The sequence below is a fragment of the Sturnus vulgaris genome, chromosome 20 (assembly GCF_052056855.1).
Source record: "Sturnus vulgaris isolate bStuVul1 chromosome 20, bStuVul1.hap1, whole genome shotgun sequence".
NCBI lineage: Eukaryota > Metazoa > Chordata > Aves > Passeriformes > Sturnidae > Sturnus > Sturnus vulgaris.
Window position 1 is genome coordinate 2452655 of NC_142262.1, and position 26199 is coordinate 2478853.

At 52.1% G+C, this 26199-nt stretch overlaps 2 protein-coding genes across 5 annotated transcripts in view; one reads left to right on the forward strand and one right to left on the reverse strand.

Annotated features, from left to right (window-relative positions):
• The first annotated feature begins 4917 nt into the window (after positions 1–4917).
• Positions 4918–25001, forward strand: WIPI1 (WD repeat domain, phosphoinositide interacting 1). The gene is made up of 13 exons (XM_014882750.2): positions 4918–5046; positions 6858–6940; positions 8159–8328; positions 11779–11875; positions 15104–15201; positions 16345–16437; positions 16684–16754; positions 17428–17535; positions 17883–18047; positions 18186–18293; positions 19653–19774; positions 20457–20557; positions 24463–25001. The coding sequence occupies exons 1-13, from the start codon at positions 4976–4978 to the stop codon at positions 24508–24510; spliced, it is 1335 nt and encodes a 444-aa protein (XP_014738236.1). The 5' UTR covers positions 4918–4975; the 3' UTR covers positions 24511–25001.
• ARSG (arylsulfatase G) overlaps positions 24553–26199 on the reverse strand; it is a 38903-nt gene continuing 37256 nt past the window's right edge. For all 4 annotated transcript variants that reach the window (XM_088176637.1, XM_014882747.2, XM_088176636.1 and 1 more), the window contains one exon: positions 24553–26024. In XM_088176637.1, coding sequence (XP_088032763.1) covers positions 25705–26024 — 320 coding nt within the window. In that variant the 3' untranslated portion in view covers positions 24553–25704. The remainder of the gene's footprint in view (positions 26025–26199) is intronic.

Below are 26199 nucleotides of genomic sequence, written 5' to 3' on the forward strand. Positions count from 1 at the left end.
ATGAAAGCATTCAAAACAGTTGAATTTGCTTATGTACTTTTCTGTGAAAGCAGGTGGCAAAGTAAACACATTGGTCAGATCCACTCTCCTTCGTGTGGACTGACATCCAAACAATGTCTGGACCGACATCTAACAGACTGGCTACAGAATCGAGCCGTTTCTGAGACAAGTTGCTGCCTCCCTCCCCCCAAGATAATAGAGCATTTTCCCACATGGAAGGAACCCACTTGAAAAACAAAAGGTCTTTGAAATGTCAGCTCAGGCTCGCTTGGCCTGTGCTCTGTACCCACAGGAAAACGATAGAGCTTTTTTTCATCCTCCAGCTGTAACACTTACATCTGAAGCAGCAAGATGATTAAGAGATTCAGCTCTAGATTCCTGCTCTCCTACTGATTTCCAGCCTCTCCTGTGGAAGTCATTTAGCCTCACTCCATCTCCAGCACAATGAGGATAAAAGCACTTTCTGGGCTGAGCATGAATCCAAGCTCAGAGAGGTTTGCATGCTCCAGTAATGGGCATCAGTAATTGAACTGCTTGAACGAGCTTCAAGGCAGACACAGGAGAACTGATCCAGTGTGGGTGACAAAAGAAGCCAGGACATTGCATCCACATGGATGGAGGCTCCCTTGGCTCTGTGGGCTCCACAGTGCTGTGGGCAGTGGAGATGCTGCCCTGCATTCTCTGTTTGAACTCTGCTATTAATGCATTTATTACACCACCATTTTGTGCCACTTCTCCTCCAAACCCCTCCTTGTCTCCTCTAGCATGGAAGAGGAGAAAGTCCCCCAGGTGATAAATCTTCTGTGCTAAGATTTTGGGCAGTGAGCCTGCCTCTCCCAAAGTTCTCCCCTCCTGCTGCTCCCTGCTCTGGTCACCCCAGGCTGTGTGGGAACCCGACCTTCCTCTGGCTGTCAGGACCTCCGTGTGTTCCCAGTCTCCCTTTCACAATGCAACTTGATCTCCCACGTCAGAACATTTTTTGATCTTTAGATAATTACAGAGGAATTACAATTAGTGCTGTATCCAAGAGTTAAAGGAAGGCAAAAGTTTCTCTCTCTCTTCCCCTTCCAGTTTTAACCCCTTTGCTCTCTGTGGTACAGGTCTTACGATTCTCAGCTGAAAACACTCCAAGACTTTAAAGAGTCCAGTGTGCACCCTAAAGAGCCAGGAAGATGAGCCACCCTTGGCCTGTCACTCCTGTGAGCAGTCTCAGGCCCTCAGTGAGATAATCCATGACCAGGGCGAGTGTGATGTCCTAATGCTACTTAGGGAAATGGAGTATTTGCCAGAGCGAGGACAAGATAAGGAACATTAATGCAACTTACAAGGAATTCAACATCCAGTTGTGAGCTCTCCCCTGACCTCATCAAACACGTCTGCAAGGGCTGCTCCTGAGCACAGTTCCCTCCCTGGCAGGGTTTGGGACAGGGTTAGCACCTAAAACAGAAAAGGAACAAGTACCAAAGCAAAGCTCACAAAACCTCAGTGACATCCAGACTGGCTGTGGAGTCTGCCATGAGTGCTCCTGTTCTTCCCTCGCCCTGGCTGATGCCAGTGCCAGCACAGGGCTCTCAGGGTCCCCACGAATCTTTCCAAATTTCTGTACCTTAAACAGAGGGCAGTGACACTTCCCTGTGAACATGGCACACACAAGTCCCCTGTGTCCCCCTTCCCCTCCCCACTCCACATTAGAATCTGTCCAGACAATTTTGCAAGACAAGCCAGTCTGCTGGTGACTCTCACAAATGTGTCCATTGCTTTTTACTTTCCTACATTTTTCTATTTAAGACAGGAACCGCTATACTTAAAAACAGGTTTTGAAGTGATGCCTTCTGTGGTACCTGCATTTTGTGATCAGCATTCTTCCAAACTCAGAACAGCCTCTGACAATCAATCCAGCTCCCTGCTTTCTTCTCACTTTTCCATTGCTTAAGAGGAAAAATCTCCTTATCTGCCCTGACAGAAACAACAAGTAACTCATCAAAGCACGAGGAGAATGCAAGTATAAATCCCATTTTCCCTTGTCTAGCATTCTATTAGCAGGGCTGCTCGACTCTCTCTGATGCCAGCGCTTCTCCCTGCAGGCAGAGGTGCAGATAACCCATTGGATAATCCAAGGAGCAGGATTTAACAAGGCTGGTGTGGAGGCACCGCTGTGTGTGATGTGATGTGATGCTGGCCCGGCTGTGTGCAGCCTGCTCGGGGCAGCAGATGGCAGCATTTATTGTGTCTGAGATCCTAAACCAGCCGGCACTGGCACTTCAGTGCTCGACACTTCGTGTATGAAAGCTCCTAAAGGTCGGGATGCAGCCCCTTCTTCCTCCTCCACCTGCTCGATACGCTCGAGAAGGGTAACAAAAAAAGAGCAAAGCAATGTCTGTGCCACCTCTTCCCACTCCTTCCACAGGAAAAAGTGGTTTCCTTGCTCTTAGAAACACTTGCTTTCCTTATTACACGTTCACCTTTTACCTGTTTTTTTTTCCTCTGCAAGGCTGTAGTCCCTGAACAGGCTTCTGGTTATCAGGAATTCCAGTGAAGGATATAAAGATATTTAACAGATTTAGCTCAACCAAGACCTTTTTATTTTCCTGTTTAAAATACCAGACCTTTCAGTGGGAGCAAGCTTTATCTGAGAGGGAAGAACTTAGCTGGAATTTAAACTCTGAGCCAGGGAAAAGCCTAAAAGCTCTCAAAAAATACCAAACTCGTCCCATGTGGAATGGCAGCACACAGGATACCATGGCTGGGAGAGGCCCTTCTGGGCACAGCACTGGTTTCCCAGCTTCTTCACCTCTGTTTCCTCTTAAAGGCTTCAGTACAAACACCCAGGGTGGAGATCACAAACCAACATCCCTCACACCATGTTTTCTGCGCTGGAAAACATTTAAGATCAAATGGTCACACTCTGGACTGGGTTTGGAGTTAATGACTGAGTTGAGGTTGTTACTGTCAATAGTCACTGCAGTCACAGGATTGTCAGGAAAGGGAGGCCAATTCCTGATATATTCTTCCCAGCAAGCACATGCATCAGCACAGGGACTGTCCTTCTGGTGGCTGGCAGGGCTCTCTGCTGGCCTTGCCAGACCATTTTCTCCAGGTGTGACATATACTCAGATCCCAAGAAATATCTTGGGATTTAACTACTACCCTATTTACCACCTCCCTCCAAAGCTGTAGTCCTGAAAAATCACTTCAGCTATTTCTTTATGTTTGAGACACCAGAGACACCTCATCTGTTTACCAGAAAAACTCAGAGTTTCCACACAGAACACCCCAGCTTCTATTTCACACCCAGCACCCAACTGCTCCAATGTTCCAGAGCACAGATCCTGAGATTTCCAAGGGCTTCACCAACACACAGCAGCTTTTCCAGCCTGAGGAGCAGCTTGCCCTGACCTTACATCCATTGTGGTGACAAAGATGGATGCTCCAAAGGCCACCAACACTTCTCACACTGTAGCAGAGGACAAGAATTCCCTGTTTCCCCCACCTCTGCTGATCAAACAGCCATTGCAGGCAGTGAGCTCAAAGGAGGATTGACCAACACGGTTGCATCAGTCAAGCTGCAAAAATAATTGTGTTACCCAAGTCTCGGGTGCTTTATCAAGGTTTCATTTTAAAACCATGGTGATTGCCCAAGCAGCAACAGCATCCAGCTGTTGCTATTGCTCAGAAACTGTTTTTTTTTTTTTTGAAACACAAGGCACTGTCTCCCTGGTATTGTTTATTGGAGGACTTTGTTTTGAAATTTTTTCCTGCTCCACAACTCCACTTCCTGTCTGACATCCCTGTTTCAAAATCAAATTATGCTGATCCACAGGGACAGTCTCAGGACATTCAAAAACAGCTTTTCTATTTCACGTTTGGGTTTTATTAGAATTTCCCACTAGGCCCCTTGGAAAAGAAGATGTTTTCCCTCCAAATGTGATGTGTTTTAAATTATTCCCCTGCAGTGTCACTCATGTGCTTTGAGTCCTACGGATGATCCACCATCCACCTCCCTCCAAAACGGTGTTTTGAAGATGTGTCTTTTCCTACTTCCTCCCCAAAATCAATCATCTTCACTGCTGAAGGCTTCAAGCTCCCTCCCAGGGGAATATTACGGGCACTCCAAGGCCCCTGTGCTGCAGAGGGGGATTAATCCGAGCAGATATATGTGTCCACATGGAATCTGCCTCACGGAGATGGTATTGCATGTGGCTCTTTTTCCAAAAAAGTCCTGTGGTGCACATCAAGTGATCTGGGGCCAATGACTTCAGCACTCACATGAGGATTACTCATCTAATTAGGGGGTTTGCAGGCTCTGCCCCGGCGTTTCTGTGCACTGGTAATGTCACTGCATTGACTCCTGGAATACTTGTCATTTAGTGACTAGCTCGGAGGTTTGTTTTCCTTTGTTTTCCCTGCTAGATTTGATCCCCCACGGCAGCAGCAGCGGTGTTAAGCAGGGGAATAATGCACAGGTTTAGGTTTAGGATGTCAGTGCTGTAAAGAGGGAAAAACAACTCTCCAAAGCACTGTTTAGCCAAGGAAGTGGAGAGGCGGACTGACTTGTTTTCCGGTCAGCGGTGTCGCCACGGTGTCACCATCACTTTCCCCGCCCCATCCCCTCGCTCACGCCTTCCCTAAGGCCACCCCCGGTCCCTCCAGCAGCCCGTTTGTCGCCGTGTCCCCCCTGCAGCACCGCTGCCGCCGCGCTCCCCCGGACGCGCTCCCCAACATCTGTCCGCGCCCGTCTGATGCAACCACAACATCACCACGTGGCCACGCGCAGCTGTTCCGCGCCGCCAGCCAATGGGAGGCGGTTCCGCCGCTCCGGGGGCGGGCCCGCCCCGCCTGCTCATCACTCCATAGGCCGCTCCGCACGTCAATCAGCGCTGAGAGAACCAATGGGCGGCGGCACCGCCCGTGCGGCGGCGGAGCGGGGCCGGGGCGGGCGCGGGGGCCGCAGCGGCCGAGGCGCCGCGCCCGCTCCATGGAGGCCGCGGCCGAGGCCCCGGGGGCGCCCGCGGCGCTCAGCTGCTTCTCCTACAACCAGGACTGCACGTAAGCGGGGCGGCCTCCGCGGGGCGGGGGGTGACAGCGGCCGGGCCGCGCCGGGCGGGGTTGGTCCGGCCCCGCTGCCCGGAGCGGGGCGGGTCCCAGCGCCCCCGGGGCGCGACAGGTCCCCCCAGGGATGGCCCCGGTGGAACCCCCTTCACCGCACACACACACACACACGGGCCGTGCTCGGGGTGCTCCATCCCCGCCGGAGCGGCCCCGGCCGCTGTCGGTGACCACCCACCGGGGCCCCGCGGGGGCTGTGCCAGCCCGGGCGAGGCGGAATTCGGAGCGATCGCCGGGGTTTGCCTCCCCCGCAGCTCGGGAAGCGCTCGGCGATGGCCGGGCCAGCGGCGTTCTCGCAGGGCTTTGTGTGCGGAGCGCTGTGTGACCACTTGGGAGGTGGCTGCGTTGCCCAGGGCCACTAAACCCCCGCCGGAGGCTCTGGGCGAGCAGCCCGTGCCAGAGCACCGCCCCACCTCGGGATGACACCCGCGTTCCTCGCAGCCTCTCAGCCTCGCTAGCCTGGGCTTTACCTGCTCCAATTTAAGAACTGTTCCCAAGAGGGACAACAAAAACCTCCCGAAGCACAGAGCCACACACGGATGTGGCAGCCGGAGCCCGGGATCGGCCCAGATCGTGGGGATCGAGATAAGAATCAGAGATACCAGCTCAGTCACACCTGGAAATGCCATTTCCTTTGCAGCCCTTGGTGTGCCCGAACAAAGGGCGCTTTCAGGGATGTGGATGTGCTGCTGACGTGAACCTGCTGTTCGCTGCCATCCAGTACAAACCTGTGCATTGCTATTATGAGCTGGCTGCTAGTTTAAGACCTAGATCTTGCTGCTTGCTACAGCTGGAACTGGGCAGAGACAGCACTTGACAAGACTCTGCCCACTGCCCTTAACAGTAACAGCAAAGCTTCCACAGCTCAGATAAGTCACTGTGCCAGTACAGGTGGATCAGCCCCTGATTCCCTCTGTGTCCCACGGGTCCTGTCTGCATCCTCCCAGGTAGAGCTGGACCTGTTGGCTCCTCCAGCAGCTACAGGAACATAGGAGAGGATGAGTTTGCTCTCTCCGAGGGATTCTTGCCTTCTGTAGGCTGCAACAGCCTCAGATGGAAAACTGGATTCCTGAGTTTGTTACTCTCTGTTATTTAGGTTGGACACTGAAGTTCTGCCTTCACAGACCGCTGTGCCAAGAACTGCTCACTTCCTCTATGTCAGGGTTTAACCCCAACCAGCTCCTCACTCAGTCAGGTGGAAAGAGAACCAAAAGGGTAAAACTGAGAAAATGTACAGGCTGAGATAAAGGCAGTTTAATAATTAAAGCAAAAGCCACACATGCAAGCAAAGCAGAACAAGGAATTCATTTCCCACTTCCCATGGCAGGCAGGGGCTCGGCCATCCCCAGGACAGCAGGGAGGACAAAGGCCATCACTCCAAATGTCCTCTCCTTCCTCCTTCTTTATCCCCTGAGCCTGACACTGCGTGGCCTGGGATGTCCCTGGGGTCAGTTGAGGTCAGCTGTCCTGGCTGTGTCCCTTCCCAGTTCCTTGTGCCCCCCCAGCCTCCTCACTGGAGGGGTGAGGAGCAGAAAAAGCTCTGCTTGTGCAAGCCCAGCTCAGCAATAACGAAAACATCCCCAGGTTATCAACCCTGTGTTCAGCACAAAGCCAAAACACAACCCCATAAAGCTAATATGGCAAAAAATCCCCATCCCAGTCAAAACCAGTGCACCATCCCTGCAGGGATTCTTGCTGTCACCTGGATGGCTTCAGCTCTGAACCAGCAGGTTTTTGCTTTGTTTTTGCAGCTCCCTGGCAATTGGAACCACAACTGGATACAGACTTTTCTCCTTAAGTTCTGTGGAGCAACTGGACCAGGTCCATGAAAGCAGTAAGTCTCCTGTTTCCCTGGGGAGGAATATTGACCAGCAGCACCTTAAATCTGTGGGAGTCCTTCACCTTTGTTATAGCCCAGCTTCTTTTCCTCTGCTGTCATCCTGACAGCAGCAGTTTGTGCTGCAGCCCAGCATTCAGAGGCAGTTTCCCACTAGAATGTTTCAGGTACATGGGCAGCAGCCCACAGGCTTCCAGCACAGCTGCTGGATAACTCCCAGGCTTTTAATCCAGTGTGGTATTTACAAGCAAGATGTTTTTAACAGGTTTTCCATGTAAAGAAGGTCATTCCCAGCAGGCCTGCAGCTCTTAGCTGTGCTCACAGCAGCATGCAGCACACACTGAACAGCCCAAAACAAGCCTGGCCTCATGGAGCAGGGGCTCCAGGCTGCTCCAGGCTGCTGCTTCAGCTGAGATGCACTGAAGATAACACTTCCCAGCTGGAGATGTTCTCCAGTGGCTGCAGAAGGAGCCACAGCTGCCTCATCTGGAGCAGGGTCCAGGCTCCTTTCCCAGAGTCAGGCAGAGGGAAACAGGTCCCTGCTGGTGACACACTCAGGGCGATGGGCTGAGGCACAACCAGTCCCACATGACAGTTGTGGGGCAGCCTTTGTTCCTCCAACACGGCCCAGCCCAAACTGAGCATCACTCAGGGCTGGGCACCCTGGAAATTGCAGTCCCTGGGGATTTAGGTGCAGGGCCACCAGGACCATTGCATTGGTGCCTTCTCCACACAGCAGGAATCATCCCAAACACAGGCACTGCAGGACACAGCAGCCACTGTTTGCATCCCCAGGGAGGCTGGGAGAAACCAGACTCCACACAGAAGAAACACCAAGCCACAGTCAGCTCCTGTCTTAGGTCAATAAACCCCTCACATTCCCCAGGAAACTCCCTGACCAAAGTGAGGGAGCTCCTCCCTTTCTGTGCCCTTCCCAAGGAGCTAGTGCAGCTGGAGGGGCTGAGGATTAGCTTCTGCTAGGCCCTGCCCAGGAGAGAGAGGCACAGGAGAACTGGCTTCATTTCTGCCTTCAGGGGAAGGTTCTTTAACCCCTTCCTGCTCTCACCTAATTGCTTTGTGCCAGGCATGAGAAATTTTTCACAAAAATGATGTTTAACACCTTAGCACAGAGCTTCCCAACCCGATCCCCTCTTGAGCTGAGTCCTGCAGTCAGACCCAGCTGAAGGCTCTGCCTTGCTCTCTTTGTGTGCCCAGATGAAATCCCAGATGTTTACATCGTGGAACGTCTGTTCTCCAGCAGCCTTGTGGTTGTGGTCAGCCATGCCAAGCCACAGCAAATGAATGTCTACCACTTCAAGAAAGGGACAGAGATCTGCAACTACAGCTATTCCAGTAAAATCCTGTCCATCCGGCTGAACCGGCAGGTGAGAGGGGTTACCCAGAGTTATCCCACTCTGGCTCTTGGCTGCTTTGGCTTTTCCAGCTGGGAGCAGCCTGGGGAGGTTGCAGGGAGGCTGGGAGTGTTATTGGAGGGGTGGGTGCCTGTGTTCTCATCCCAGCCCCACATGAGAGGTCTCTGACAGGAGCTGCCACCACTGTTCCCTTCAGGAAAATGAAGCCAAGGCCTTGTTTTGGTGGCAGTTACACAAAGGCTTTTTGTCATCTGCCTTCTTGCCTGTTCAGGACACAGCTCTGCCAAAAAACCACCTTTTCATGTTCCTCCCTACCTTGGATTCCACATCCTGACTTCAGTCCCACCTCTGCCATCTTGGTTGCAAATGAGACCTTCAAAGCTGGTTGCAAAAACCCAGGAGTAACTTAAACTCTGTGGATAAGGCAAAAAGTTGCTTTCCAAGTACTGCTAGCAGCCTTGTTTTGGGTTTAATGGTATAAAACCCACTCAGACCACTTACAATGAGGATTTTACAGAGTTATTCTCTGATGTGACACGGCCTCATGCAGCCCTGAGCTCTTTTGGAGGATTTTAAGTCATCTTTTCTTTTTGTCCATAATTATTTTCCAAGTATATGCCCTAGGAAGCAGTGGACATTTTACAATGAAGAAATAAGCAGTCTGGGTAATTGTATATAATCAGCCTCTCCTCAGTTAGCAACAGTGAGACCTGCAGTGAGGCTCTCTGGGCTGAGCTTCCAGTAAAGCTGTCTTTGACCAGGACAATTGTACTACAATTAAATCTGTCCTAAATTGATTTTTTTCACTTAAGCTTAGAGTGAAACTGGCAAAAGAGAGACTTCCTTTGAATTGCAGATAGATGTGTGTGTAAATATAAACTGGGAGGTTCTGCTGAGCAGCTGCAGGAGATTGGTGTGAATAAAATAAGTTCAGGCTACTCCCCGTGTGCTGCTCTGGAGCTGCCTGAAGGTGATGCACAGTCCCAGCCTTGCATCCACATTTCTTGGCTGCTTTATGAGCTGGGGTTCAAATCCTGGGCTGAGCTCATCCTTTGGCTGTGCCACAGGCACACCTGGAGGGATTTGAAGATGCTACAGATGTTTAGAAACACAGAATCATGAAGTCATTTAGGTTGGAAAAGACCAATAAGAGCATCAATCCAACCATTCCCCAGAACTGCCAAGGCCACCACTAAACCCTGTTCCAAAATGCCACATCCACATATTTTTTTAATCCCTCCAGGGATGGTGACCCCACCACTGCCTTGAACAGCCTGTTCAATGCTTAATAACCCTTTTCACTAAGAACTTTTTCCTCAAGTCCCATCTAAACCTTCCCAATTTGGGTAGGTTGAAGAGAAATCATTATTTCAGTCTACATTCAGGATTTAAACTGGTAACCATCAGATTCTGCATGTGACACTTGAATTCTTGCCTGAACTTCTGTAGGAAAGCTGCACTCCATTGGAAGTTCACAGAAGGACAAATCCCAGACAAGGCATTAACTCAGGAAAATGGTGACAAATTAACCAGGAACAGGTCTCAAACAAAAGGTGCATGTTTCAATCTGATCTCTCTGTGAAAAAGTCCTCATTGTGCAAACAAGCAAATCCCTCAGTTGTTATTGTGGGAATTCTTAGTTCTGAGCTCCTTGATAACTCTGAAGTGTGTGAAGATAAATCTTGTTTTGTCTCAAAGTGGGGAGTCAGAGAAGGTGACTCCCAGGGGAGCTGGGAAGCTCCTGGGTTTTCATTCACTGCTGAAACCCTGCTGAGCTCTTTGGAGAGTTTATCTGGCTGTGTCCAAACCCATTTCAGCCCCCAAATACAGCTCAGTTATCTGACCTGATCCATTCAAACCAGAATTCAAGAACGAGCTGGTGGGCAGTAACATTTGGGACAATTAGCAGTGCCTTGTCCCTGTGTAGCAATCACAGAACCTTCTCTGAGGCTCTGTCTGTGTGCAGTGAGGACAAACCCCATCCCACTGACCCCCACACGGCCCTCTCCAGCTCCTGCTGAGCTTGTCCAGACCTCCTCTGCCTCTTTACCTCCCAAACTTTCCTGGATTTTGTCCCTGTGGGTGCCAGCATCTCTAGCTGCTGCTTTGCCATCATCTGGAAACCTCCTTTCACCTGGACATCAAGAGCAGCCTGTTCTGGGAAAGCACATGGTGGCTTTGCCCAAATCAGCTGTATAAATATTCCTCTGCTTGCAAGTGGATGGCTCTTACTGTAGAAAAGGCAAAGTCTTCCTGGAAATGCAAAATGGCTCTGACACAGCCCCAGATGCTGTGGTTAGCAGGAATAGAAGTGGGAAAGAGTTTGATCTGAGAGTAATGGTGGAGCAAGGCAGAGATTTTTAATGTGGGTGTTTCAAGTTAGTGACTAAGCTCCACATTTAGATACTAAATAAGTGGCCTCATTTCTGAAGAGGTGGAGGCTTCCTGGACATGGATTTGGGTGCTCCAACTTCAGGATGGATGGGGTCTGGCCTTAGGCTTTTATTGGGATGTTTTTAGTGCTTCTGCACTCTTGGCACCAAGGGAGGTGAAGCTGTGCACTTGCTGGACTTAACGAAGCTCAGCCTTTCAGCCAGACCCAAAGCCTGGTCCCAAAAAAAGCCTCCATGGTGACACATAGGGATCTGGACCAAGCTGAGACACAAAGCTGAGTGGCCACAGAGATGGTGGCCCAGGGCTAAGGTTACAGCATCAGGCTTCCCTTTGTCTTTCTGCCTTGCCTCCCTGTGGCTGGGTGAATGTTCCTGGCAGGGTCACCAGAAGAGGTACAAGCACCTGAACTCTGGAATTCCCAGCCCCTCAGCCAAGATGGTGCAAGGGTGACTGTCCCTGAACAGATGTGTCTCAGCTCTGTGTTCATGCAGTTCTGCAGGGCACATAAAGCAGAGTCTTCCCTGCTAACACCAAATGGGAAAAGAAACATTAATGTGCTGAACAGGTGCATTAAGTTTAGCAGCAGTGGCAGACCCAGCACCCTCCCTGTTGTCTCCCAAACCAGGAAGAAGTCAGGGCAAAGGGCCTGCATTCCCATCTGGAGGCACACTGACAAGCAGGATTGCAGCCTCTCTGCTGCCAGGTCTCTGTGATCTAAAAGTAATTCATTTTGAACTGCAGAGAAAAGTTGGGGTAGGGATAGATGGCAGTCAAGGCCTGTGGTGGGGTGTAATCCTGATAGGTCCTCTTGTTCCTGGGGATGTGGAAGATGTAGAGGAGCAGAGAAGTCATGATGATTTGTCTTCTCTCAAAACAAGAGTTGTACAAACCCAGATGTGAGATGGGATGGAGAAGCAGAAGAGATCACGATTCTGTTACATTTCAGTATATGGAAAATTCCTGTTGAGTTCGTTGGACAGCAAAGGTTTGGGTTTGGGAAGTGTGGGATGGGAGCAGCAGGCAGAGGCGTTGCTGGTGGGGTTCTGTGCATGTCCCGTGTCCTTGCAGAGGCTGGTGGTCTGCCTGGAAGAGTCCATTTACATCCATAACATCAAGGACATGAAGCTTTTGAAGACTATTCTGGATACACCTCCCAACACAACAGGTGAGCATGGAAGAGCTGTGTGAGAGGGAGCTTTGTAGAGCCCCAGAATGTGTTAGAATTTAAACCAGCCTGTGGCCTGTGCATCCTAACCCAGCACTGGGAAGTCAGAAATGCATGGAGGCAGTCAGGCAGGCTTGGGAGAATCACAGGATAAGCTGAGTTGGAAGGGACCTGCAAGGATCACTGAATGCAGCTCCTTGCCCTGCACATCCCAACAATTCCACTGTGCCCAGAGTATTGTCCAAACTCTCCTTGGGCCTGTCAGGCCTGGTGCTGTGACCCAGCTCTGTCCTGAGCAAAACCCTGCCCTGTATGGAGCCAACCCCTGCTCTGTGCAGAGCAGATGCATCAAAGGAGAGCAGAGATGGGCAGAAGGGACTGACTTGCCCTTGGGGTCAGCTCCCAAAGTGATCACAGGGGACAGAGCACACAGCCACGGAGTTCCCAGGAGCTGCCACCTGATATTATTCCATGCAGGCTGCAAACCCGAGGGGCAGGGCAGGTGGCTGCAGCACAGATCCCGAGTGTGTGGCACAGGGTGAATCCGCCTTTCCTGCTGCTGGGAGAGGAGCTATTTTTAGCAGCAGAGAGGGAAGCTTGGCCGGGTGCCCGCGTTGCTGTGCTGTCCTGTGCTCAGCACAGCATCCTTTCATGGCTGGGTGCTCGGGAAGTTGCTGATGTGCTCACGCTTGGCCTCGGGGCTTTCAAGGGATGCTCTTCCAGCAGCTCCCCTGACCTACTTCAGGTCACACCAGATGGGCTCTCTGTGTGGATTAAACGTGCTAAATGCTGTAAATATAATTAAAGTTTAAAACCTTCCTGAGAAGGCCGGGCAGCAGGATGGGCAGGGATACCCAGGCCTGGAGCTGTTCTGCAGAGGGGCTGGAGCATCAGATCATGGTTTAAGAGCAGCAGTAATCAGCCAGGGCAGGACTGGGATGCTGCAGATCATAGGCTTCATATGGTCTTAGTGTTTTAAACCCCTTTTATTGTGGCAGCTGTCATTGAAATGAGCTGAGTGACAAGTGCAGTGCCCCTGTTGTCCCTGGGCCATCTGCTTTGGTCCCAAGCTTGACCTCAAGGACAGTGTGTCCAGTAGGTCAGGGCAGTCCAACCTCACTGCTCTTTGTTTAGGAATGGGGATGTAGGAGCACATGGAAAATGTGGCACCCCCCTAAAGTGTGGGCACACTAAAGTCCTGGGCACGGTGACACCAGCATGGGCAGGACCAGGACTTGCTGCAGCCACACTGGACAGTCACAGTGAGATCTCTGCCTGTTCCTGGCCAGCACCTGGCTCCTGATCCAGCCTCCTCCACGTAGGAGAGGAAAATGCCCATGGTGTCCAAGACAGTTGTTTTTCATGTGATTCACGTCGGGCAGGATTTGAACCAAGGAGGTCACAGTGCTTGGGGTGACGTGTGTGCTGTAGGGGCACATCTTGGGAATGTGCAGCTTTGGAAACCACCTCATGGGGCTCCCCCCAAGCCCTGGATGTGCCTGGACCTGCTGGCCTGAGGGCAATGCCAGGCTTCCTGGACACAGTAGCATTTTTCCATGCTGCCTGAGGAAGCCACCTGTGACGTGGCACTCCCAGAGGTGCCATGTGAGCAGTGCCAGCCCCCCTCCTCCTGAACCCACCACTGCAAGCAGCAACCCTCACCACGGCTGGGGGGCTGCTGAGGACAGAGGAGCATCTTCAAAGGCTGCCCGTGGGGCTGTGGTCCTTGTTCTTTGTGTGTCCCTGAGGTCAGCCCAGTACACTCACATCTGTGTTTTCCCCTGGCCCGGCTTCCCGGCCGCCTCTGCCGGCCAGAGGAGCGCAGGGAGCGGGTGACTCACCCCGGGCTCAGAGCTCGCTTTGTTTAGCTCCAGCCTTCCCTGATCCCCTGTGAAAGGGCTGTGCTGATCCCCCCGTGCTGCCTGGGCCGGGGGATCACCATCCGGAGAAGGCAGGATGCTCATCACAGTCTCTGGGCTATCTTTGCCTTCCTCCTATCCCTCCCTCTTTAATTGCCTTTTAATTGCCCGCACTTTGCTGCTGCCGTGCTCCTCGTGCCTCTCCCGGTGCGCCATCCCTGGCACGATGTGCATTCCTCTGGATGCATGGCAAGCGGATCCCTGGGGCCTCTGGCTGATCCTGCAGCTCCTGGCTCCGCTGCGGTCTCTTTGTTTGGTTATAAACAATGACCTAAAACGAGAGCTCCGGCCGATGCTTCCCCGCTGCTGCTGGGCGGGGGCCAGGGCCGTGTCCTGACACGGGGCTCGCACGGCACAGCACAGCACGTCCGAGCTCTACGTGCGGTGTGTGGCTGTCCTGCTGTCCCTGCTGCCTTTAACCCCACAGCTTCCTCTGCTCCGGGGTTCAGTGGGACCCCCGCTGCAGGTCAGGAAGCTCAGGTCGTGCTGGAGCCTCGAGGCGGGTTTGGGAGCACACGGATGTGGGGCAGGAAGCGAGCAAGGCACGTTGTGTGTGTGACAGGATTCACCGGGCTGCATCCTCAGGCAGCAGCGGGAAGCAGAGGCAGGAAGAGATGCTCTTTTCCGAGGTCACCTGGGGGACAGGCGGGTGGATGTACCCACACACGTATCCATCCATCCCTGTCTCATCCTGTAATTCCTGCCTGCTTTAAAAGGAGCATTTGGGACCCTTTGTGCTCATGTTGGCACAAACCCATGTGGCTCTTAAGGGGAGGAATTCCCCCTGTGCTTAAAATTTCGCTATGTTCAATTTCCTTGTCAGCCGGAAACTGCCTGCACAGCTGGCGCATTTCCTTTGTCTTTCTCTGCTTCCCTTTTCCATTCAGAGCAGAAGGAAATGGCACTGCCTTCAGCCGGGATGCACCCACGCTGGGCTGCTCCTCTGAGCTTCCAACCCAGCACCTACACCCTGTGCACATCTGGACGTGTCCAGATGTGGCTGGACAGGAGTACTGCCAGCCCTCAGACCCACGTTTCTTTTGCCGTTTCGTGCTGTTTCATGCCTTCTCCAGGGGGATGATTCGGGGGGAAAGCCCAGGCAGGGTTCCTCGTGCTGGGGGGCCGGGGAGGGTGGCAGGGCAGCGCCGCCGTTCTGTCCCATACCAGCAGATGTCCCCACGGCCGAGGTGTTGCCAGCGCTCCGGGCCCGAGCAGTCCCGGAATGAGCCAGAGCCTGAAACCCCCGCCGTGCCCCGTGCTGTCCCCCCCCTCACTCACAGCCTCAGCCGTGTCCCTGTCCCCCTGCCAGGTCTGTGTGCTCTCTCCATCAACCACGCCAACTCCTACTTGGCTTATCCCGGCAGCGCGACCAGCGGAGAGATCGCGCTTTACGACGGAAATACTTTGGTAAGTGCAAAGCTCAGCCTTTGGATACCGGCAGGGGCTGAAAACAAACAGAGCCACAGCAAAGCCAACAGGGCCCTTGGGAAGGATGAATAAATACACTCCACCGAGCTGGAGTGCAAGGGAATTGCCTGGGAGGCACATCTGGATGTATCCCCCTTGCTTGGAGCAGACAGCTCTGAGATCAGGACGTGCATGTCCCAGCACAGGATATTCAGGGAAACGTGACCCACTGCCCTGCAGCCCCAGGGCCACTGCCAGGCTGACTCTGGGGTTGCTGTGGGAGCGTCAGCAGCGGATCCCATGGGAATGATGTGACTAGCGTGGGTCGGGGCTGTTGGAGCTGCTCCAGGCACAGTGCAGGACCTGGAGCAGCCACTCTGCCACACTGTGGGCTGGAAGGGATGCCGGACCCAAAGTCCCCTTAGGAAATATGTCCCTGGCTGGATGCAGGGTCATGATTATCTGCTGTTTATGCCAGGGCTTTGGGTTACATAAGGCGGGTGGCTCCGTACGTGCAGCGAGAGATGAGAATCTGCAGCAGGGGAGGAGCAGAGCACAGGGAAAATGCTGCTGCTGCAAGAGGTGCTGCGAGGGCTGAGGCTCCCTGCAGGTACCAGGGTGGTGTCACTGCAGCAGGACTTGCTGTGCAGCACAGAGAATTGCAGGGAAGCCAGCTCTCATCCTGACAGGGAAGGGCCAGACACAATCCTTAGCTCTGGAGAGGCAGGGAGGAGCTGAGGTTCTCTGCCCCTGAGGTGAGCTTTCTGTAATCTCAGTGGCTGTAATAGGTGGGGAATGAACTCAAGGCAGGGCAGAGATAATCTGCTGAGGATGTTGAAGGGATACCATCAGCACATGACGATCCTGTGAATCCATATCAGCAGGTGTGGATAGGGTGCGAGGCAGGAACGCCCTGCCCTCACCTAGTCCAAGGAGCAGCGTGTCCCTTTGCCCACACAGTCCAAGGAGCAGCGTGTCCCTTTGCTCACCCAGTCCAAGGAGCAGTTTGTCCCTTTGCAACTCACAGTCCGAGGAGCAGTGTGTCCCTTTGCCCACACAGTCCAAGGAGTGATGTGTCCCTTTGTCCCCACAGTCCAAGGAGCAGCATGTCCCTTTGCACTGACGTTCCCTTGTGCCCTACAGAAAACAGCCTGCACCATTCCTGCCCATGATGGGCCTCTGGCCGCTCTCGCCTTCAACTCCACCGGCTCCAAGTTGGCCAGTGCTTCTGAAAAAGTGAGTGAGTGTGGCCACAAGTGCCCTCCCTCTGCCCTGGGCTGCATCAGCACCCCTGGGCTGCCCCTTCTTAAACAGAGCCAGCACAGAAGGGCCGCTGGCTGGTCAGTGTATCAGGATCAGATTGAGCCCAGCTGGCAAACAGGAGGAGCCTTTGCATGTCCTGAGTTTCCTGGGTGTGTCAGGGAAAGGGCTCAGGCTCCATGGCCTGCTCCTATGTGATATTTCCATTTGCATTTTTTGCAGGGCACAGTCATTCGTGTATTTTCCATTCCTGGGGGGCAGAAACTCTATGAATTCCGGCGAGGGATGAAAAGGTCAGTTCATTCTTCTGGCAGTGACACACAAGGCTCCCGGAGCCGAAATGTAAACACAGGGACACAGGGCAACGTCAGATCCTGGTGGCTTTGGCATCTTTCGCAAAAGGAAAACAAGAGCAAACATATCAGCTCAAAATGTCACTGTGCCAGGCTGTGCCCAGCTCATTGATTCCCTTCGGTGTGTCACAGAACAGGGCAATGGCAGGAAACAGATGTGGAGTCACTCCACTTACTCTGTCCTTTCTTTTTCCTTATTTGAAATAATGAAATCCCCAAAATTGTGAGAGACCTCATTCTTGCTGAACCTGTGCAGGAATTGCTGTTTTTATCCCACTGTTGAGCACTTTGGATATCCCTCCTGGTCTCTGCAGCACCAGAAGCTGCAATGAGGCTGGCACAGATGTTCCCTCCACAGGCAGCTCTGTGAGCAAGGACATTTCCACTTCTCTGGCTGCTTGTCACTAGCCTGAGGCTACTCGCAGCCCTGCTGAGCAAAGGGATTAGGGAATTGCTCATCAGTGAGCCCACAGGCCCAGCAGCAGCTATGCAGGGCAATCCTCACCATGGAGGGGTCTCCTTCCTGCCCATCCACTCGTCTGTGAGCCAAACCCAGCAGCTGCTGTTGAATGATTGCTGTGGAGTGACCAGTCCTGTCCTTGTTTGGCTCTAGGTACGTGAATATCAGCTCCCTGGTGTTCAGCATGGATTCCCAGTTCCTCTGTGCTTCCAGCAACACAGAGACCGTGCACATCTTCAAACTGGAGCATCTCACAGACAGGTGAGGGGTTAGCCTGGCTGAACCTGCCTGCCCCAGGTTCTGCTTCAAAGGTCTGTGTTTGCACAGCCACTCTCCTCACCACGTACTCTCCATGAGCAATACCAGCTGCAAAGTGTCTTTGTGTCCTGAGGGGCTCACTCCTTGGAAAAGCCACACACTGCATCCCTGCTGTCAGGCTCTCCAGGTCTCTCTGGGTTTATTAATGTCCCCTGCCTTCTCCAGCCAGACTGGTGCACAATGTACAGGTGTTCCAAAAACCCTTCATCCACGTGAGACCTGGTCTGTTCCTGATGTTTTGTCACGCTGATCATGGTAACCCCACTGATGCTGCTTTGTGACCCCCTCAGCCGGCCAGAGGAACCTCCAACTTGGAGTGGTTACATGGGGAAGATGTTCCAGGCTGCCACCAACTACCTCCCTGCCCAGGTGTCGGGCATGATGAGCCAGGACCGAGCCTTTGCCACCGTGCGGCTGAACATCTCGGGACAGAGGAACATCTGTGCCCTCTCCACGTACGTACTGACCCTGCCGACCTCTGCCCCCGGGCCAGGCCAGCCTTATCTCATCCTCCTGCCTGCAGAGCACGTGGTGTGGGTGCTGCTGTGTCTGTGTGTGTGAGTGTTCTGGCCTCAGGTTGCTTTTCCCAGCAGGATTCAGAAGCTGCCTCGGCTGTTGGTGACGACGTCGGATGGACATCTCTACATCTATAACTTGGACCCACAGGATGGAGGGGAGTGTGTCTTAATTAAAAATCACAGGTAACTCTGCCTCCGCTCCCACCTCATACAGAGGCTGATCTTTTAAAAAATGAAGGGAATTCTCACCTGGCAGCACAAAGTGGAGCTGTAGGAGCAAGAAAGTTAGAACTGAGTTTGTGATTGGAGCTACCTGATGTGACAGACGTGGCTGGGAAGCACATCAGCAGGCAGGGACACAGCGCTTCTTGCAGGAGAAACCAGAGACATCTCAGATGCCATGGCGGCTGTGGGACATCCCAGCTTAGACTAGGCAGCTGTGCTTTAGGAGGTGTCCCCCCCAGCAGAGCTCTGTGGTGGCAGGAGAGCAGAGCACCTTCTCCAGATTGGAGTGGGTGCTGGAGAGCTGGCTGGGGTAGGATGGTGTGGAGTGACACTGTGAGCTTCTGTAAACTAAAGCCCGGTGGCAAAGCAGCAAAGCAGAGCAATTTCTTCATGAAAGGGGTTGTTAAGCATTGGAAGGGGCTGCCCAGGGAGGTGGTGGGGTCACCGTTCTTGAAATTGTTGAAGGAATGACTGGATGTGGCCCTCAGTGCTCTGGTCTGGGTGACAAGCTGGTGGTGATCAGTGAAACCTTGTGCTCGATGATCTCAGAGGTCTTTTCCAACGGAAATAATTCTGAGATTCTGTGAAAACAGAGCTTCCCCCACTGCTGCTCAGTCCATATGCAAATCCCATTAAGCACATAACCCCTCCCGCCCCCCCCCGCACACATCTGGGCTGCTTGGCTCCAGATGTGAAGCCTTTGGGGTGGGGTGAGATGTAACATGTGCTCCAGGCCGGGAGGTGGCTGCCAGCCAGGAAAGTGCCAGCAGCTTTTGGAAAAGCCACAAAACAAAGGCACTTCAAAGCTGCGCTGTCCAGCGCGCGCCGCCCGCAGCCCCCGGCCTTGTCATGTGGGCTCCTCTGAGCATCAGAGGGCTGAAAAGGGCCCTTGGGTCATGAGTTACATTACATCATACGATATCTCTGCTCAAACTCCGTCCTAAACTAGCCAGGGCTGCTTTTCCCATCTAGTCTGCTCCTGTTGGAAGCCCTTTGGAGCCCCCTCTGTGATTAGAAACACTGTTTGTCTTTGTAACCTAAAGCTTTTGTGGTCAATCTGTTCCCTTCTGTTCCCATGCCAGCATTGTCCTCCAGCCGAAGTGGTGCTTTCCCTATCTCCTTCTTCACCCCCTGCTTTCCTTGTGGAGCACAATGCTCCCCTGTCCACAGCACTGCTGGGGCTGCTGCATGCGGTGATGGGGATGGGTGATGTGCTTCGAGGAGATGTGGATGCATGGGCTTGAGTTAGCAGCAGCTGGGGAGGAACAGCCGAGATCAAAACTAACTCTTGTCCCCTCTCTTGATCTGTACAATTAGTCTGCTTGGCTCAGGAAAGATGGAAGAGAACAAAGAAAACGACCTTCAGCCTCCAGTACCTCAATCTTATGCAGCAACTGTAGCCAGACAAAGTACAGTGCCTTCAACTTCAACCATGCCAGGTAAGCACCACATCTGCCCTTCCTTGGGCAGAAGCCACTAAACCACCTGGGGCAAAGTGGAAAGTGTCCCATATTCCAAGGGTTCATCCAGGATCCCTGCATGTGCCCTGCACACTGGGGCAGCAGGACTTTGGAGCTCACCTGGTTCATCCCCAGCCACAAAAACAGGGCACAAGTTTTCTGCTGAGCCAGCTCTGCTCCCTGTGCCACAGACAGGCCCAAGGCAGAGCAGGAGCCACTCTTTGGCAGACAGCAGCTGCTGCCAGGTGGTTTCCAGGAGTTGTAACCATGAGTGTAGACGTTAGGGCTCACTGTTTTTGTGGTGAGATTGACTCAGTCTCTGAAGCTGGTACACCCTGTACTAAACTCCTGCAGGAAAAGACTGAGTGACTATCATTATATTCCCAAGTGTAAGATCCACATATAAATGCAGATCTTACTCTGAAATTGGTGCTCAGGTTCATGGCAGGAGGAGGAAAGCTGTTGGCACAGGAGCTGAGCATGTAGTTCATCCATAATCCATAGTGTCCATGGAGAGACACCTTCCTCTTCCTCAGTCCACGAAGCCAGAGGAAGCAGCTCAGTGCTGAAAAGGTGGTAACAGTGTCTGCTGCTTGTGTTCAGCGTGCTCCCATCCCTTCCTGCAGTAACACTCTGTGTTTTTGTGTTTTCCCCTGGCCAGGTTACTCAGAGGACGGCGGAGCCCTGCGGGGGGAGGTTATCCCAGAGCACGAGTTTGCAACTGGACCCGTCTGTCTGGACGATGAGAATGAGTTCCCTCCTGTGAGCATTCGGGACCCCTAAACCTGCAGTGCAGCCCTCATGCTAAGAAGGAAGTAGTAACCTCTCCCAGAAGAGATTCCATTGCCCCCTCCTAGTCCCAGCTCACTGTGAAGCTTAAAATAACTTAAAATAGGGACAGTGCCAGGAAAATTACATTCCCACTAAACAGCAGCTGGGGATGGGGCAAAAATGGTCAAACCTAAGCAGAGATAGAACTGAACAAACTTGCTGAATGGTGTTCAGATCCAGACCTAACCTTTGTGCCTTGAGCAGGTTTCTAATATTACCAGGAATAGTTTTAATTGGAACAATTTAGAAATAAAAACTTAATACCCTGTTGCATTTTCAGTCAGTTGTGTTAGTTCATGGAATGCAACTGGAACATACCTGAACCTCAGCAGTGTCTTCATTTCCAAGATAACTGAGAAGGAAACTCCTTTTCCAAGTACAAAGATGAAAGGAATAACAGAGTTTTAAACCATTTTATGATTTTGATGTGGCACTTTCTCAGTTACCATTGGAAGGAGCTAGTGGATTTTTCAATCTAACTTCAGCCTGGCAGTGTCTTTTTGGCTCCTTTTCCTATTCCGCACTCATTAATTAAGTGTCTAACCCCTAATTGGACGAATGTTGGTCTGTGCTATGATCTGGTTGTAATCAGTGGTGTCTTTATGGCAGTAATGCAGCAGAATAATGTAATGGATTTCAGGTTGCAGCCTTGGCAGGCTTTTGGAATTCCTTACTTCATTTTTACATATCCTGCTGTTGGAGTTTTGCCTGAAAAGGAGGAAGTACAAACCTTATCCCAGGATTCGTTCCATGTGCTGAGCTGACCTCTGTGAGGCACCTTCCTCTGAGCTGAGGCAAAGTGTTACTTAGATAAAAGGAGGCTGGCTCATGACTCCCTTTGAGCCAGCACCACCTAAACCCAGCTCAACTCACACAACCCTCAGATTATTTCTTTCCTTACCTGCAGCATTCCCTGCTGCAAACTGGGAGCAGGAATTTCCCAGGTGTTCAACTCCATTACTCAAGAAGGGTATTTAAAATGTCTTCCTCTGTGTGCCCACGGAGAAGGTGATGGCCCAGGCCCCTGGAAGGAGCAGCAGGGACAGAGAGAAATCCTTTGTTTCCTTCTGCTAAACCTGCTCTTGAACTCATGGTTTGGGGACAAGCAAATGCCAGCAGGCAGGAATCACGCTGCTCCTGAATGAGGCTTCCTGCTGGGACTGTGCTGGATGAAAGCAGCCCCAAAACCCCTGCTGTACCACAGCAGGTGCTTTATGAAATGAACTTTGATCCCTCCAAATCCTGTCATTAACCTGACAGAGCAGTGACATGTGTATTGTTAGGGAGGAGGTGGTGTGGGAAGGGAAGGTGCTTTCCAAAAATACTCCCTGATAACAGGGAGCAAAAGGAGCTTCCAGATAAAGGCCCCACTCTTTGTGTTTGGGGTTTGCCTCTCACAGTGGGAGCACTCAGGATGTTTGGATGCTCTGGATTTCACTGAATTTGGCTGTTTTCTCAGCACTTGAGATCTCCAGTCTCAGTGAAGGGGGTTTCAGGCATCGGTCACTCCTGTGCAGAGAAGGAGGGAGAGAAAAACCTGACCTTATCCAACAAAAATGTTTTGAGAGCGTTCAGCTTTGCGGAAACATGGGAAGGGTTTTGTTTGTTTTCCAGTGTGCAACAAAAAGACTTTTAAAAACCTCAAAACTTGTGACAAAATGGAATATTCACCCGCAGCCCACGGTTTGGCTTTGAACTCAGACATGGTTCTGGAGAAACAGCAGTGCTCAAACCCTACAGTTTCTCCCCATTTTGAAACCTCTTGTCTTCCCTTGACCTCAAGCAAGACTTCAGAGGCTCAGCTGTTAAAGACTGAGGAAAACCAGCTTCAGCCTGACAAACCTGTCAAACACTGCCTGTTCATTAAGTGGAAGGAGGGACAGATCAGAGAGGAGATGGGGAGCCCAAGGAGGACTCGTAAAAAGTGGCTTCATAAGAGGGAACGTGGATGTTGCTGCTGCTGGTGCCAGGATTGCAGAAGGAGGTTAAACCAGTTCAGTGACAATTCCTGCATGAATGGGGTGGATTAAGCACTCCCAAATCACTGCTGATCTGGGGCAGGAGGGACTCAGGTGTTACTGAGGGGGACAGGGGGCTGAAGCCATGGGTGCCATGCTGGATGTGCAGGGAGGAGGCTGCAGAGCCCTCACCCTGCAGGATCACAAGATTTTACAGGGTGGGAAGAGCAAACCCAGCTCTGGCTGCAAAACAGTGGCAGTTTGGGCTGTTTTCTGGTCACCTGCCTGAGCACCCACCCCTGTTCTGTGGGTGTAGCAGGGAATGAGGTTTCCAGTGGTGCTTGGAGCTGCTGGGGTGTATTTTGGGCCAGGTAGGGCAGTTTTGGGGTAGTGCTGTGAGGTTTGGCAAAAGAAATCCTGCAAGCAGCAGAGCCTATGTGCAGCTGAGAGTGCCACCAGGGGATCTTCCCAAAACTTTTGGGATTCAGTAGGAAGGATGATTTCTTCCAGCAGATTGGTTTCCAGGCTTAGGTGATCCATCCTGCATTTGGCTGCAGGGCCCAGAGATGGAGGTTTTATCAGGAGAGCCATTTCATTAAGTCAAGTGAGACTGCAATCAGCTCTTCCCCTCACTGATAGTCCATCACTATTAAAAACCATCTCTTTCCCATCGGTTTTTGGCTGCCCAAAACAGTTTGGGTAGTTTCCTGTGCTGCCAAAGGAGGCTGTTGCCTGTAAGGGGGAAAAAATCCAGGAGGATCTACAACAGGGCAGAAATCAGTGCCCTGTCATGGGGTCCACACACCCCTCTGCTGCTCCAGACCACAGATCTTGATACAAGATACATCTGTGGCTCTGTGGAACCAGTATTCACTCAGATTCCTCCTGGCTATTTGCTGGATGGTGTTTCCCTCATTCTGTTGCATGGATATGGGCACTTAATTATTTTAAGTGATTGTTTTTTAACAGCTGGCTGGTAGCAAAGGAAAGGCCACAGACTCCACTTGTAATTATGTTTGATAGGAGATGAGGGAATTTGGCAGAACCTGGCTCCTGCCCTTGTAGCTCAGATTGGCATTTTGGGCAGCTGGGGCTTGCAGGATTAAGCCCAGCTTATCAGTACATTATCTGAGGTCCCTTGGGAATTGTGCCATGCAGTGTCAATGCTTGTGCCTGGAAACCTGGCCACTGATGGTCCTGCAGCTCGTGGATAGACTGACCTGGGAGGAGGAGCTGGCAGCCTCTGCAGCAGGAGCTGTGGGGTTCACATCCCTTCCAGGTCATGTCAGGCAAGGCTGGAGCTGGGGCAGATCTGTGCCAGGGCTGCCCACGCCTCATCCAGGAGCACATTTTACCCAGGAGCAGCTGATGGGAGGTGAATCAGGGCGCTGCTGCTGCCTGTTCTTCTCTGCTCCTGCTTTACTCTCTCACTCAGAGGCTTTGCTGGTGTTTAGGCTGGGCTTTCCCTTCCTTAATCCTGTCTAACACATTGGAGTTTAGCTCTGGGATCCATCCAGAGACCCTGGAGTGACGCAGGGATGGCCAGCACAAACCTTTCCTTCCAGCCACACCAGAGCTGAGTTTTTTGGGAGCACTTAGTGAGGCCAATGCACTTCACCCCAGGAGCTGCATTCCCCAAAGCCTGGCTCTGCTCAGCCCCAGCCACACTTATCACCGAGCCAGATGGTTCCTGTTCCCAGGACTGTAAATTTGGGGAGGGGGAGAGCAAATAAATAAACCTCTGACCAATGTGCCTTTGAATGGAAAGTAAAACACTGCGGGACATCCCTCCCCCTGCTCCTCCCATGTGTATAAAACCAACTGGAAACGCTCCCTGGTGCTGGGAAAAGTAAGGCCCTTCTGTTTTGATTTTGGTAGATAATCTTGTGCCGTGGAGGTCAGCCGGGCAAGGCGAAGAGGTCATGAGGAGAAGGAAAACATCCACGCTTAGCACAGCTGCTGGGAGGTGCTTTGGAAAAGCCAGGAGTTTCGAAGAACAGATCTGTGAGTCCCCGAGATGAGGAAAAAAAATAGGAATTAAGGCGGGCCACACTTTCTCCTCTGTGTAAGTGAACACCTGGCCCTGTTAGCTCCTGTTTTAATTTGTGTCTGGGTGGGGTGTCAATGTACTGTATGCACATGGCTCTATTTAACAAACTCTATGTTAGAACCACAGTGTAAATGCTAATTTAATCAGATTTGTATGTAACCAGAATTTTATATACCCATTTGTCCCTTTTCTAATTTATGCTGTTTTATGTGTATAAATGTACTTATAGGAAGAGATATTAAACTTATGTCTTTGTACAGTATATACAGACTATTTTAACCCAGGCAAAATATTTTTGCAGTGATAGTAGAGAAGATGCCATTTGCTATGTTGAAAGACAGAATAAAGTCACAGTCTGTCCCTGGCAGCTCCTGCTGTTCTCTCTGGGGTCCTAAAGGTGTCAGTCTGGATTAAGTTTGGGGAGTGGGAGGGGTTTGGGGGACTGGGGTGAGGCCAGCACACCTGGGTGAGTCCACTTAAGTCCTCTTATGGCCACAGAAAGATCTGGGTGTGTAAATCAGATTCCAGAATGGTTTCTGAACACCCTCACTCAGCTGCTGAGAAATCCCAGTGGTTTCTCAGGTTTCAGTTGCACCTTCATTTCTGCCTTTGCAGCTCCCCAGGCCTTTGCTCCTGCCCAGAAATGGCCCCACAGGAGCTGTTTCACTCCGTTTGTGCCTGCATTGGGATCAGTAGGAGCAGCTCCTCTGCCTGGAGCCCTGATCCTCCCCTGCCTTGTGCTCCCACCAGCTGCTCCTGTAAGATTTCTTCTTAGAGGAAAACAAAGCAAATTTCCCAGAGGAATCCTCTCCCAAAGCCAGCTCTCACAGAAGGTAGTTTTAATCCAAGAGCTGTCTCTTTCCCAGATAAAGAGCCCTACAAAAAGCTTTCCACATGTCCAGGATCCAAAGGGGACCCTGTGTGTGCTCCCCCAGACCCACACCCAACTCACCTCCCTCTTCCCAGCACGGAGCAAAGGGAACCACAGCCTCCATCCCTCCATGGCCACCTCCAGCCTGCAGTTCACAGACACCACACTTGGGAAAGGAGCAGCCTGAGCAATTATTTGCTTAAAGACAAAGCTGTGCTGTTCTCTTTTCCACGTGGGGATCCTGCGTGGCCCCGTGGCAGCGGCAGCCCACGTGCTGCACGTTGCAGCAGGGAATTGCAGCTGGATCCTGGGAATAATCTGCAAGGGAGACATTGTCTGCTGCAATGTCCTGCAGAGCTTGGGCATAAGCCCTGCTGATGGCAGGCAGCACTTCCTGGTACTCCCTGGATGCCACATCCAGAGGATCCTGCTCCTGGATGTCACGGTCCAGGTTGAAAATGAGGGGTGGTTGGTGCTGCTCTGCTGGCCCAATGCTGCCGTCACAGGCCATGGCCCCTCCTGGGGAGGAAATGGGAGAAAAGCCCTGGAGTCACAGAGGTCCAGGAATCACCTCTGTATTCCTCACCCAGCCAGGGTGTCCCATTCCCACCCCATCCCAGCTCTCATTCCAAGAGCGTTTCTGAGACCAAGCCCAGGCTGCAGCACCATGCAGGTCGGCACATCCTTGGGTCTG